Here is a 15,371-nt window from a genome sequence, read left to right as displayed (position 1 = left end):
AGAATACTGAATATTCACTAGCCATAGAGAATGACGTTTTAATATATGCTGCAATGTGGGTGGACCTTGAAAACATGCTGTGTGAAAGCAGCCAGTCACAAAAGACTACATATGACTCCACTCACAGGAAACTTTCACCTAGGAAGGGAAATCTGCAGGGCACATTAGTGGTTGCTTAGGGATGGGAAATAGGGTAACTAAAAGGTGCAGAAATTCTTAGGTGATGAAATGTTCTGAAATTGACTGTGGTGACTGTTGCACATATCAACATATTTAAAACCATTGAATTGTACACTTTGAATTGTAGTACCTCAAAGTTGTTTAAAAGATTATGGTGAAAAACAAAGCAGCTAAAATAGTTGTCAGGCACTGTGCTCTGCGATAGACTTACTTCCTCTGTTACTTACAATAGCAATCTTGTGAAGTGTCAAGAGCCCATTTTACAGATGAACTGAGGCCCAGAGAATATAGTGCTTTATTTTTATTTTTGAGACAGTCTCACTCGGTCGCCCAGGCTGGAGTGCAGTGGTGTGATCTTGGTTCACTGCAGCCTCCACCTCCCGGATTAAAGCAACTCTCGTGTCTCAGCCTCCCAAGTAGCTGGGACTACAAGTGTGCATGACCATACCTGGCTAATTTTTGTATTTTTAGTAGAGACGGGGTTTCACCATGTTGGCCAGGCTGGCCTTGAACTCGGCCTCCCAAAATGCTGGGATTACAGGTGTGAGCCACTGTACCCAGCAATATATTGCTTCTTGTAATGAAAGTGCCATAAAGTAGGTTCTCTGATCCCACAATGAACATAAGCGCTAGATATGGAGTTAGAAAATTAGGCAGTGTCCAGGTCACCTAGGCCCTGTAAACTGCAAAATTCTATTTTTAACAAACTGAAAGGTTTTGAGCAGAGAGCTCCATGATACTAGTGTTTTTCTCTTACTGCTACATGAAGAATGCATTGGGGGTGGCAAGTTCACGTAGGAGGTACTGCAGTTGTCTAGGCAGGATGATCTGTCACTGTCTACAGTAGTCCTCCCTTGTCCGCAGTTTCACTTTCTGTGGTTTGTTACGAGCAGTCAACCAGAATCTGAAAACACGAAATGGAAAATTCCAGAAATAAACAACTTGTGTTTTAAATTGTGCCACCAGTCTGAGAAGTGTGTGAAAATCTCACGCCATCCCACTGTGCTGCCTGGACGTGAATCATCCTTGTCTAGCATATCCATGTAGTGCCGCTTAGTAACCATCTTGGTTACCAGATGAGCGTGGTGGCACTGCAATGCTTGTGCCCCTATGTTACTTAATCATGGCCCCGAAGTACTTATACACTATCACAGATATGTACGTACAGGAGAAAAATGTATATATAGGGTTAGGTTCTACCTGTGGCTTCAGAAATTCACTGGGGGCCTTAGAACATAGCCCCTGTGGGTACAGAGAAAGCACTCGCTGTACCTTCAAGCTATCTCCCGAATCCATCCTCTTTACTCCTTGCTTAGACTATTCTGAACTAGTCAACTTTGGTGGTGAACTTGAATAAAATGCAATCCCTTTGTAAAGGGAACCTAAAGGTTCTGTAAATACATGACTGTTTTAGTGCCTAATCCTACAAATCCTTATTTGCAGTTACTCATCCTGGCAATATTAGAGGCCAGTGAAAACGACCGCAGGAATAACCATTTGCATTGTTGTTGAAGGTCTGGTTGGGCCAAAGTAGTTAATATACTGGTCACAAATTGATTCTTTGGCATTTTTTGATCAGTTGCCTTAGAAGCCATGCTACTTTAGAAGCCTTAAATAGAAGCTACACTTAAAGTTACCTAGTTATACAGGTAACTGGAGTTACATAATTACATAGCTGTGCCCAGCTGTTGAAATACTTTCCACAATATAGATGAATACAGAGGCACAGGACAGACAGAACTGATGCCAACTGAAGATGTACAAAGTAATACTGATAATGCAATATTATCAAAAAGCAGCAAGTTGTAGAAGTGGGCGGGGGGAAGACCTCAATAAGGTCAATCCATTGTAGCCCATTCAGGACCAGGTCTTTGCATGTTGTTCTGTCGAGCAAGTGTTGATCGACATTTTACAAACCCTTTATAAGTCCTCTCAAATGCTTCTATCTAGGAAGCCTTCAAGATCTATCCAGGCAGAATTAACTATACCTGATCTGAGTATGCTGTTTACCTTACTTACTACTATGATACTATCTTTCTGAGTGTATTGTTGTTTACCTTACTACTATGATACTAAGCACCTTAGTTTAACCAATGCTTTGATCATCAGATACATGGTTGCTACAAGGTCCGAGAATATCATTCATGTGCTATCCTAAAATGTTGTAGCAACACATCTGAATGAGCAGTGTTTTTATTCAAGCTATATAAAGACATTTATACATAAGTACATACATTCATTTAAAATATATATAAAGTTCATTTAGAACAGGCAATTTGTTTGCTTATGATCTACATTCACGGGGAAAAAAAGTACATTTATTAAAAACAGGTACCACACATCTATATTCACCAGATTGTGTTTAAAAAAGTATTAACTTGACATACATTGCATCCATGTTTATTGTGCTACTTGCGCAAACGAGTAAAATTGTTTACTGAATTATGTTTAGCTCTTTATTCATTTAACAAGTTCACTTAAATAAGTTCAATATTCCATAAATGACAAGCAGCTTAAATACAAGTTTGATAACTATCATTAAAAAAGTAATAAAATCAAAGTCAGTGAAATTTTCAACAAGGCAGCGTAACATCCATCACTAACCTGACTGACTAAAAGGCCGCACTCGCACTGCTACTTTCACACTGTCAACACTTGGCGTAGGCATTTTCATCAATTTCTCATTATCCGTATTTGGTAGAAAAATAAATGCAGAAAGCACACTGCGTATGCTTCACATTAAAACATTAAAAGCTAGCCCACAAAAGCAGTTCATTTCTAGATGATCAATTATTAATAGTCCACTCGTTACACGCTAACCTGTTATAAATTATTTTACAACACTTATTTATTGATGAATGTTAGAGCCTACATCAAGTATCATTGCTTAATTGCACACAGTTGTACTGTAGAGAACAGGGCGTGTGTTTTTTCTCTTCTACATCTACGCTCTCTCTCCCAACCTCAATAATCTGTGCCTGAGGTCCTGTGAGAATTTGCCAGTTTTAAAACCTGAATATTAAGGGATTTCTGTGGTTCAGTAGCAAGCTCCTTCACAGCAATATTATAAAAATTTGTTCAGACATCTCATCCTATCAATCAATATTAGGCACATACAAGATGCACTCAATATCCATAAACAGATTTATTTTACATTTCCCTTTGTCAAACCCTTTGATAAGGTTGCAAGTGAGCAGTGAACCGGTCAATCTAACCTGGATTAGTCTTTGACTAATTAAGACTTTAAAGAGCCTTTAAGCTTGCTGAATAAGAGATGCCAACATTATAGTTAACCAATACTTGGATTCTTCATTTGAGGTAGATTACACAAAATTTGTGAAACTACAAAGATGGCAAAATTACATGCCCATAATTCAATTTTAACATAGCCAAAAACAAAAAAATACATTTTATGATTAGAAATCTGAATCACAGAATCAAAGTGCATAAATTATAAAATAGTAACTGCAAAAAGAAATATCAATACTTCAATCATCCCCATTTTAACACTGGTCTAGTATTTTAATTATAGAGAAAATGAGACCAATGAGCATATAAAACTATTTAAACAGATATCCCCTCCCTTTCAAAAATCCAAGACACAAACGACTGTGAAGTACACATTTTATTTAACGTTCCATTAATAAGCCATATTTACAAATATAAATGTATGAAGTCTTAATATAAAATAGAAAAATTGCCTGGACTGAAACAATCACTCCATATGGAGTTACTTTACTTATTGAAGACCTTCTGTTTACATAAAAATTTACAATAATTTATATAAATTATTTTCTTCCAAACTAGATATTTAATAATCTACACTATTCTGATGACTTTACAAATAGGTGTACATTAAAAACTCCCCAAGAAATTACAGCATTTTTCTGCGTAAAATTTGCTTTGGATAGGAAGACAGTTTCTTTCTGTTCCTTCCAAGACCTGTTCCTGTCACTTCTGTAGTTTTTCTTGGTTTGCTCTTGACTCCGTCAACTGGGCTAGCCAAGGGGGAAATCAGCCGAATTTCTACGGGAGGAGGTGACCAAGCACTTTCTTTTTCTGTGCTTCTGAAGAAAAAAGATATGATCAAGTACGAATAAACACATTATGCTATAAAATAAAACTGGCTTCCCAACACGTTGAGAAAAACCTTAGGGACTGCTTAGTGCTTTCATTTTATAAAAGATGTAATGGTTTCAAGAGAACTGAAGTGAAGCTTTAAGTCATATAAGCTAATCAGAAGCAGAGTTCAGGTTTCATTAAGGGTAATTTTTTCCTTTTTGATCAGAATATTTACAAACAATTATGCAATTATTGAATTTTCCTCTAAATGTTTCAAATGTATGAAAAAATACTGCTGGATCACAAGGATGGGCCGAGTACCAGTTGTCAGCCCAGGAGATGAGAGCCCTGCAGGCCCATGTGGCATGTCAGAAATGTCAATCATCAAACACCAGCAATTAGCAAAGATGCACAGAATTTCACACACATGAGTTTCTCACATAGATACACCAGTTTACATGTACACAGTGATATTAGCCATAGTGTCATTAAATCCGTTTTTAAATAAAATGCATCAACTTGTGCTTTTATTAAATTCAACCATGCCTACTAAGCATAGCATAAACAAGTTACTGTGTAACAAATATATCTGAAATGGAGTAATTTTCCCATGGATGCAGTTTTATTGCTTTTTGTAAAATAATTGCAGGATTTTAAAGTGTATAATTGTTTTTTATTAATAGTTACCTAACTTTCCTGACAAAGAGGTAAACCATCCCACTTCCCTCCCTACTTTGTTTTTCTGCAAAAACCAGAAAGATCCACTGGGAACTAAACTGCCCCCACCCTACCATCCTCCTTTTATTATTTTATTTTATTTTTATTTATTTTTTTGAGACAGAGTCTCGGTCTGTCACCCAGGCTGGAAGTGCAGTGGTATGATCTCAGCTCATTGCAACCTCCACCCCCCGGGTTCAAGCGATTCTCCTGCCTCAGCCTCCGGAGTAGCTGGGGCTACAGGCGCCCACCGCCACGTCCAGCTAATTTTTTTTTTTTTTTCAGTAGAGACAGGGTTTCATCATCTTGGCCAGGCTGGTCTTGAACTCCTGACTTGTGATCCACCTGCCTCGGCCTCCCAAAGTGCTGGGATTACAGGCGTGAGACACCACGCCCGACCTCCCATGTTCCTTTTAAAAGGACTGGGCTTTCATGCTATTAATATATAAAGAAATCCACCTTCAGCAGTGAAATCTAACAATGCCAGGGAGCCAGTGCTTGTAAATGCCCCGAGAATCTTTTCTGATGAGCTTCATTTCCTTTTTGTAAAATTAAGGGTCTTCTCAAATCTAATTTTGAGAAACAAATGGATAAAAATTACAGAACAAGGCTGGGCAGTGGCTCACACCTGTAATCTAAGTACTATGGGAGGCCAAGGCAGGCAGATCACTTGAGGCCAGGAGTTTGAGACCAGCCTGGCCAACATGATAAAACGCTGTCTCTATTAAAAATACAAAAATTAGCCAGATGTGGTGGTGGGCGCCTGTAGTCCCAGCTACTCGGGAGGCTGAGGTATGAGAATCACCTGAACCTGGGAGGCAGAGGTTGCAGTAAGCTAAAATCACACCACTGCACTCTAGCCTTGGCGACAGAGCGAGACTGTCTCAATCAATCAATCAATCAAGAACAGAACAGAAAGTCATACTTGCTTGCTTGTTTTGTTTTTGACGTCCTGATTCGTTTCGCTTTTGGCTTTCCCACAGTTTCTACTGATTGTGCATCATCTTTCTATGGGTTAAACATTTTAAAAAGTATTAAACACGAATCTAATTTTAAAACTTCTATGCTGAGGCAAGGAATACTATAGCCAAACACTGCTGATGAATTCAAACTCGCCAAATGCAACACTGACTCCTTTTCTCATATTTTTTAGTAGAAACCTTAGTTATTAGGCCTGTTCTTTATTCCTCATTCCTACAATTCAACTAATCTCCAAGTTATGATCAGTTTTATTTTTGAATGTTTCCACTGTCCACTGCCCTTCTGTACCCACTCCCTTTGTCCATATCCAGGTTCTCACTTTCTAAGAAGTAGACAGAGACTATTGTTTCCTACCCACATTTTATCTTTCATAGAAACTACCTGTAATATACACATGGCTATTCACAATGAACACTCCTCATCTGCCTGCCATTGCCATGCTCTGAGCCTTTGCATCTGCCATTTACTCTGGCGGGAGGAATGTCTATCTCCTCTAACCTAGGTCTATTTATTATAAAGTATTTGAAATAATTGTTTTCATCTCTTCCATGAAACTGTGTATCTCAGTTGAACTGTAGGTACCTGACAGACAAGGAATTTGCCTGAATTATTCTTGTGTAATTTGCCCTTGCAGAGTAGCAGACTAATGGCAGATAATCCAATAAATGCTTATGAATTAACATTTATAAACATAAGGGACTCATACTCAATCCCTCAACTATTCCTTTAAAAAACACCCAGGTAATTCTGATGGACACTAGAATTTAAAAACTCTTCCACAAACAGGTAATTTAAACTGTAACTGTCAGTAAAATATCATCAGTAACATACCACAGATATGTCTTAAAGGTAGGGAGGGTCTCCAAAGGGGTGGATAAGACCGTTTTGGCTTTTAATATATATGACTGTTATCTTTAAGACATTTATTTAAATAATAAACAAAATTTAAAATCATTAAAATTTAAATAAAATTAAAACGATTTTATTAAAACATTTGTTAAAAAAATAAAAAGTATGTTTTAACAAACATACAAATAAAATCATGCATTTCTTACCAGTTCATCTTCAAGCTTGTTCTTATTAGATGTGTTTTTTTGTCTGCTCCTTAAAGCAGGAGGTGAGATGACAAACTGAGAAGATAAATCCGAAACTAATTCTTTCAGCTGCGCAGGAACCTCTATTTTTTTAGCTAAAAATAGTTGAAAAAACTGTAACTATATCTTTATATGTGCGCATATATATAAACACAATAAAAACCTGGAACAAATTATGTATTTTAGAAAGATGCAAACGTCCCCAAACCTGAAAACCATTAGTATTGAAACCTAATTATCCATGTCGGCAGAGAAACGACAGGAAAAATCCCAACATCATTTGGGTGAGCCAAATGTGTAGGACTATTGAATGCTTCAAGCTAAAAAGTGCTACAATATAAAGACAGGCCATGAAAGCAGGTACAGAACTGTTTAGTCTATTTCTTTTAATCCTTACTGCTCCTCAAGCATTCTGGGGAGGGAAAGCATTAATCCTATATGTAACCTGAGCTAGTCTTATGCCATAACTACTGCTATTCCAGAGACGTTATTTACAAAGTAGGTTTTTTATTTTCAAAAAAGAGAAACTGTAGCCACCTCATTTTGAACTACTTGTTCCAGCCAAAGGAACAGAAAAGTTCATCTCCACAAAAGGAGAAAGTGCCAGGTGCAGTGGCTCACAATTGTAATTCCAGCACTTTGGGAGGCTGAGGCAGGAGGATCACCTGAGCCTGGGAAGTTGAGGCTACAGTGAGCCATGATTGTGCCACTGCACTCCAGCCTGGGTAACACAGTGAAAAGCTAACAGGAAGATATTCCACAGAAAAATAAAAATGGTTTAAACAACAATTGGTTTAAAATAAGGAATTAAAAACATTTACCACACACACTTTTTTTTTTTTTTAAACTATAGGGCCCCCATATTAAAAGCAATTATCAATATAATTACAGAGGAGCACTGTTCAGTTTAACCGGTCTGCCAGAATAAATCCCAGCTTCTGGACTTACTGTGAGACCAGAATTAAGTAACTTAGAGCTGTCTGTGCATCAGTTTCTATAAAATAGGGTTAATGATAGCATCTATCTCAAAGTTGTTCTGAGGATGAAAGTAGTAGAACAATGTGTGGCATGGTAGGTGGTAAGTGCTCTACAGATGTTTGCATTTGTTATTTCAAGAATATCATTTACAAACCCTTGAAATAAAATCATAGTTCAATGTTATTTCAGCTACTGGGACAGTCAAGAGTTCTATCAGATATCAAATTCTGCTTTTAAAGCATGATTCTTTAAAAAAAATTTTTTTGTGGGTATAGAGTAGGTATATATAAGCGCATAATTCTTAAAAAAAGAAAAAATAGAGTTGATATCAGATATCAGAAATATATAATCTCTGCTTCCAGCTTGTAAATGGCAATGGCTAGGTCTACTGGTGGTCTCTCTTGGCTTCAAGAAACAGATGAACAAAAACATTTCTACGAAAATTATACATTCTATAAGTCTCTTCTAGGCTACCTGAAAAAAACAATTTATTTCACTTTTCATAATCTTCACCTAAGCTTTCCTACTCCATTTCAAAGGAATATAAGGAAATACAAAAATATACTATCACATGCAAAAATAGCCTCCGCCATTTTTTCCATATGCTTCTATTATAGTACAGATGAGACTTTCTTGAGTATATATGTCAATTCTTTACCCATCTCTGTTTTGAGGATTAAGGAGTTCAAAAGACCTAGGTTCAAACCCAACCGTGTGCTAGCAAATGACTCTGAAAATTCAAAGAGAGCTCTGATTTGCAGCATTTGCTGATTTCTAAGGTGTAAATGTGCCTCCTGTGGCCAATGCAAACCATGGCTGGGTTACAAGTTCTTGGATATTTAACAATTGGCTCTTACCAGCCAGTAGTAGCAGTAGTAGCTCCAGGACAACACATCTTATTCCCTGGGTGATGTGAGTGCACAGTCTCAATGAACTTCAGTTTCCTCAATGAGGACAGAAGGAAGTAAAAGTACCTACACTTCACTGGGTTGAAGTGGGAATCAAATGATATATGAATGTCATGTATCTAGTATGGCCTTAGGTATATAGCAGGCCCTTCTTAATATTTGCTGTATGAAATGTGGTTTCATATTCATTTAGTAAAACACAGAATTCTAAGATCGTTTCTTTGCTATGTTCAATAAAATAAAGGACCACCTCTAGCCTTCCAATCATACAATATACCTACACCCAGTCTTCTCTGCACCTGCATCCCTATGTAAAAATGAAGTTTAGAATATAAATAGGCACAAGGGACAGAAAGTATGGTAACAGTATAAAGGGCAGAGGAAGATAGGAAGCTATGTCCTAGAGTGGTCATTGCTTTGTTAAAGTCGTGAATACTCATAAGAACCGCTGTAAGATATGCACTACCACATTCATTCTAGGAGGAGGAAACAAGGCTCATAAAGGTTCAATGATTTTCTGTCCAGCTAGTAAGTGGCAGAAATGAGAGATCTCAATCCCAAGTTTCTTATCCCTTCCAATCCCATCATCTCCTTCTAGAAGGTGCCTATTTTTAATATTAAAAAATCTGAAAACAATTCAAATACCCAACAGAAGAGGGTTTAAACAATCTGTGGCACATTTGTGAGATGAAATGTCAATATGAAAAAAAAGATTACGTTTAAGATTTTGAAATATATATACATATAGATATACATACATACATATATACATATATATATTTTGGGGGGGGGTGGGGAGGTGACAGGATCTCAATCTGTCACCTGGGCTGGAGCACAATGGTGTGATGGCTCACTGCAACCTCAACCTCCCGGGCTCAAGCCATCCTCACACCTCAGCCTCCCAAGTAGCTGGGACTATAGGTGCAGCCACCATATGCCCAAATCACTAAAATTTTTCTTTTGTAGAGATGGGGTCCCACTAAGTTGCCCAGGCTGGTTGGATTTTGAAGAATATTTAAGATTCACTGAAGGCTGAGAACAGTGGCTCATGCCTATAATCCCAGCACTTTGGGAGGCCAAGGCGGGTGGATTTTCTGAGGTCAGGAGTTTGAGACTAGCGTGGCCAACATGGCGAAACCCTGTCTCTACTAAAAATACAAAAAAATGACACGGGCGTGGTGGCAGGCGCCTGTAATCCCAGCTACTGGGGAGGCTGAGGCAGGAGAATTGTTTGAACCCAGGAGGCAGAGGTTGCAGTGAGCCAAGATCGCACCATTGTACTCCAGCCTGGGTAACAACAGCCAAACTCTATCTCAGAAAAAAAAAAAAAAAAAAAGGAACTGAAAATGCTCATGAAATAAGTAGGGGGACAAAAGCAGAATATATGCATGTACATAAACTGCAGGTTTTTAGAAACCAACCATACATATGTAGCTGGAATGATATATAGGAAAATGTGAATAGTGATTCTTTCGATGGCTGGATTATATACTTCTATTTTCTAGTTTTCAGTAAGTAGGCATGAATTGTTTTTATTTTGAGACATGGTCTTGCTCTGTTGCCCAGGCTGGAGTGCAGTGGCACACAATCATGGCTCACTGCAGCCTCAAACTCTCATGCTCAAGTGATCTTCCTGCTGTAGCCTCCCAAGTAGCTGGGACCACAAGCCCTTGCCACCAGGTCTGGCTAATTTTTGTACTTTTTGTAGAGATGGGGTTTTTTTTTTGGCCATGTTGCTGCATGTATTTTTAGTTTAACAGAAAAAAGTTAAAATTAGTAGGTACAGAAATGAAAAATATGTAAAGATGACAAAAATCAGAATTACTGAGATGTTTGCTAAGCTCTAACAAAATAACTCTCCCTTTTGGTGGTTACTATATTTCTCCAGGTCCTGAGTCGGAGTGTATAAGTTATGTTAATGACTTCCTGCCACTCCCTGCCAATAAAATTTTTCATTTTAACTTTTTAGTAACACCTTAATGAACTTAAAAAAAGTTGGCTAAAATATCACACATTCTGTCATTTCATTCCCCTTCATGCAAAACATAGGTATATCCACACTTTACTAACGCTATGAAGAAATTAAGTTATACTACCAAAATCGAAGATCTAATTAAACATTTTCTGAGTGACGAGGGGAGAGGAGGATCCCCCATAGCTACATATCATTTTTAGGACAAATGATCAATTGTTATGGGGAGAGTCATTTTCCTGGGCTCAAACTCTATCAGTACAACAAGTCATCCACTTTATTTATTTATTTATGTATTTATTTTTTTGAGACAGGTCTCACTCTGTCGCCCAGGCTGGAGTGCAGTGGCGCAATCTTGGATCACTGCAAGCTCTGCCTCCCAGGTTCACACCATTCTCCTGCCTCAGCCTCCCCAGTAGCTGGGACTACAGGCGCCCGCCACCACGCCCGGCTAATTTTTTTGTATTTTTTTTAGTAGTGTCAGCCAGGATGGTCTCGATCTCCTGATCTCGTGATCCACCCGCCTCAGCCTCCCAAAGTGCTGGGATTACAGGTGTGAGCCACTGTGCCCGGCCAAGTCATCTACTTTATTTATAAGGTCCTGAACTGCTTTGCTGAAATTCAAATATTAAACTGTAACTTAAATTATCAACTACATGGCTGGGTGTGGTGGCTCACACCTGTAATCCCAACACTTTGGGAGGCTGGGGCGGGTGGACCACTTGAGGTCAGGAATTGAAGATCAGCCTGGCCACCATGGCAAGATGCTGTCTCTACAAATACAAAAAATTAGCCAGGCCTGTAATCCCAGCTACTAGGGAGGCTGAGGTAGGAGAATCGCTTGAACCCAGGGGGCAGAGGTTGCAGTGAGCTGAGATCATGCCACTGCGCTCCAACCTGGGTGACAGAGTGAGACTCTACCTCAAAATAAACAAAAAACACAAAAAAACCCTACATTTTGTTTACCTAACCATTAACGAACACTTTTACAGAGAGTTACTCTGATGGGATCTATTCAGCCACACCAGTGTCTTAACTTTTTAGACATGTTTAAAATTTTATTACTGCAGATATATTGTATATCTGTTTGTATTCTTAATGCATATATGTGCTCCCTTTGGGGAGAGAGATCACCCCTGTTGAGAAGGTCTGACCTACACCAACCAAATACAGTCCTTAGCTCACCAGTGACAATGAAGGATGGCCTCACTGAAGATGAGGGCATGTAGGTGGGCCAGTTTGTGGGCAATAGTGAATATGGATTGAAATAATTTCTGTATCTTAATAAAAAGCTACTGGTGTTTCCCTTCACAACAATTTCGGGTTGTGGGGATCACTAGGGTGTGAGCCAAATGCAGCAGTACACGGGAGATTAAAATACTGACTCCATTTTGGAAGAAACTTAATTAAAAGTCACTTACAATTTATAAAAGTCACAGAAGAGAAATTACACTATTCTAAAAAATAAATCTATGTTACGTGAGTTAGAGGATTTAAGTCACGTTAACCATACTGAATAACTGAACTCAAACTTTGAAACATGAAACCTTTAAACTTTACTACTAAAAGATCAATTCTGGTTTGAGGGGGAAGGGGAAAAATTCCCTATAAAACCATTTTTAGGACAAATAATCAACCAAATTTTAAGCTGAAGAGTGACTGAGATGAAAAACTGTTTTGCAGAGAAAAAAAAGTACCTTTTGCTTTCCTTGGAACTTCTGACGCTGGAGAAAATAAAGGCTCATTGTTTGGTTCAGAAAGGTCTGGCAACAAGATGGCCTTGCTAGAGCGAGTCCTGGTGCTGCGGGATGATTTAGAGAAGGAAGCTGTGGCGAGCAATCTTTCTTCCTGGTCATTTGTTTCTTTATGTGTCATTTCATCTGTGCGTTCTTCTGATACTGAGTGCAATGAACGTTTTTGGCTTTGACTTTCAGTCTTTTTTGTAAGTTTTTTCTTAGAGCGCATCACCATCAAAAGTTCCTCGTTTGGCACTAAAATGGATTTTCCTAAAGCTGGTTTTCCAACATCAATATTTTCACTTTTAGCTGGGGTATTTCTTGTAGATCTCCTTTTAATGCCAGGAGCTTCTTTCTTCTTGGGGCTTCTCTCTTCCTTAACGGCCTTAGATCCTACATCTTCAGATGGATTGACTTTTCTTGGTCTACCACGTTTTCTGGGTATGGCAGACATACCAAATTCTGCTTCAAGAGTCAACTGAGATGACTCGAGGCTGGAGTCTTCTCTCACATCTGATGGACTCACTTCTCTCCCTCTGATCCTTCTAATATGTTTCATAGGCAGCTGCTCGTCACTGGATTTATCATCTTGCTTATTTCCTGTATTTTCAGAAGCATCTAAATTAGCACTTCTCAATTTTCTGATCGTTCTGCTAGGACTTGTTACCGTACTAACTTTTAGATCATTTATAATTTCAACACTTTCCTGATTTTCTACAGATCTTTTAATTCTTCTAGGAGTCCTTTTTGTAACAGATGAAACCTTAACTTCTTCTTTAATAGTTTCTTCAACTGCTGGTTCCAACAGCTGACATGATTTTAATCTTTTTGATTCCCTACCTGTAGTGATCTGTAATTCTTGTTCCACAGAACTGGTGTTTTCTAGTATGTCCTGATTAACTTCTTTCTTTCTCCTTCCTCTCCTAGGCGTAAGAGAATTTTGAGGTATTTGCGGGTTCTGAGATATTCCTCTGACATCAGAATAGGTGTTTTCAGAAGCTTCAGAAATCTCTTTTGCCTTTCTAGTTTTCTTCCTAACTGACTGCCCTGGCATCTTAGGAGTAGCAACATCTGCTGATGCTTCCTGTTGTGCTGATTTGACATTCACGTTTTGGATACGTTGTCCTCTCGTACGAGTTTTAGAGGAAATCACATCATCAACCTGGCTGACATTCACAGTCATTGTGCTTGTTTCCTGAGCAGTCTTAAATGCAGATTTGACTAACTTAGTGGGACACATTATGTTTTGGCTCACTAAAGGTATCGTTTCATGAATGGACTGTTCCATTGTATCTGAAGTAATTTCTTTACTTCTTGTGTCTTTAATTACATCTAGTAAATTTTCTGCAATTGCTACTTTAATAGGTTCAGGCACATATGGTAAAGTCTCTACTTTTTGGGACTTTTGGTCACTAGTTATGGCAGATGGCAAATTTGCAACTTGTCCATGATTATCATTTTCCCCACTGCATACAAGCTTTTCTTCAGTTGCTGTGTTAGCTGCTTTAGGTAACACATCAGATGATGCAAAATCACCTGGCTCAACTTCTCCTTCTTCACCTTCCAGTATCAAGGTAAAGTTGCTTTGAGCCACAAAAAGTTCCCCATCTACTTCAGCAATGTCACATTCAGCAGTGTCTTTATTATCAGCTAAGTCACAAAACTGTTGGTCAATAGTATCAAAATTGTACTGAAGCTTAAGTGTTCCAGAGGGATATAACTCATTAAATGAAAGATTCCTAGCCTCTTCTGAATCTTGAGCGTCGAGCTTTTCCTGTTCAATCACCTAAATGAATTAAAGATAAGAGACTGGTTAAAGAATTTTAATATATGTTTTAACTTGAAGCACACAGGTTTTTGATGACCCTTGGCTGTGTGCCTTTTAAAACATAAATTATATTTAATATGGCATATACTTATGGTTTTACTTTACAAAATTATCCCTTTAAGCAATCAGACTTTCTCAGTCAAAATAACTAGATAGATTTTGAGATTATGACTGAAATTTAACTAGAAATTCTACATTTCCCTAGCTAAAAAGACAGTCAACAAAAGCTGGAAAATTATGATGCTAACAGTTCTGAAAACATTTAAGGACTTACTCTATTCTCACCCAAGAAAAAAAAATTAACCGGAGAAAACAGAAACAACCCCCAAACTGTTTTAATGGTATTCCCCAAAGTACCTAACTATCCACACTTTTCTAAATAGCACGATCCCCATAAGGTTGAAGAACAATTCACCTACATAAGCTCCCTTGGGCTAGACTCAATCCTCTTCCCTTTGCTGGGGCTGCATAAACCATGAAATTCCTAAGGCTTTCAAGTTCAGTACCTCTCCTGCAAGGGTTTGGTGGAAGAAGGAATGGTCCTTGCATTTACCTTTTGGCAAGGGAAGGGGAGAAAAAGGAGGAGGCAGAAAGTAACAGAGAGATCTCCTGACCAAGAAGGTAGAACATTACCACCCACCTAGACAATGACATTTTCCCACTCCCCAAACATTCAGTGAGATGATAGACTGGAAATAACCTAGAAATTAGGATTCTCACTTACACCATACCCACAACTGTTATTAGCTTACCAACTAAAAGAATTGGAACTTTACTCATCTATTTGGCAGTGGGAATACTCATTAAGATGAGTATGGATAACTATGACATTTTTATCAGTTAAGAAACTTCCCAAATTCTAAACAATCAAATTTCTATAAATAATTAGAAGAGTTGGTTTTTTATCTTAAAATT

At 38.2% G+C, this 15,371-nt stretch overlaps 2 protein-coding genes across 3 annotated transcripts in view; both read right to left on the bottom strand.

The window, feature by feature from the left end:
* LOC101177335 (kinesin-like protein KIF28P) overlaps positions 1-2,854 on the bottom strand; it is a 60,009-nt gene extending 57,155 nt beyond the window's left edge. Inside the window, 2 exon segments of the mRNA XM_030812899.1 lie at positions 576-583; positions 2,790-2,854. Of these exon segments, the coding sequence (XP_030668759.1) occupies positions 576-583; positions 2,790-2,854 (73 nt within the window).
* AHCTF1 (AT-hook containing transcription factor 1) overlaps positions 2,360-15,371 on the bottom strand; it is an 87,362-nt gene continuing 74,350 nt past the window's right edge. Inside the window, exons 33-36 of one of the 2 annotated variants that reach the window (XM_030812555.1) lie at positions 12,590-14,414; positions 6,996-7,129; positions 5,885-5,967; positions 2,360-4,247 (exon numbers count right to left, since the gene is read on the bottom strand). In XM_030812555.1, the coding sequence (XP_030668415.1) occupies positions 4,055-4,247; positions 5,885-5,967; positions 6,996-7,129; positions 12,590-14,414 (2,235 nt within the window). In that variant the 3' untranslated portion in view covers positions 2,360-4,054. The remainder of the gene's footprint in view (positions 4,248-5,884; positions 5,968-6,995; positions 7,130-12,589; positions 14,415-15,371) is intronic. The other variant, XM_030812556.1, reaches the window with a different exon arrangement.

This window comes from Nomascus leucogenys, chromosome 5 (genome assembly GCF_006542625.1).
Source record: "Nomascus leucogenys isolate Asia chromosome 5, Asia_NLE_v1, whole genome shotgun sequence".
NCBI lineage: Eukaryota > Metazoa > Chordata > Mammalia > Primates > Hylobatidae > Nomascus > Nomascus leucogenys.
Note: the sequence above shows the minus strand (reverse complement) of the source record. Positions and strands in the feature narration are given on the sequence as shown.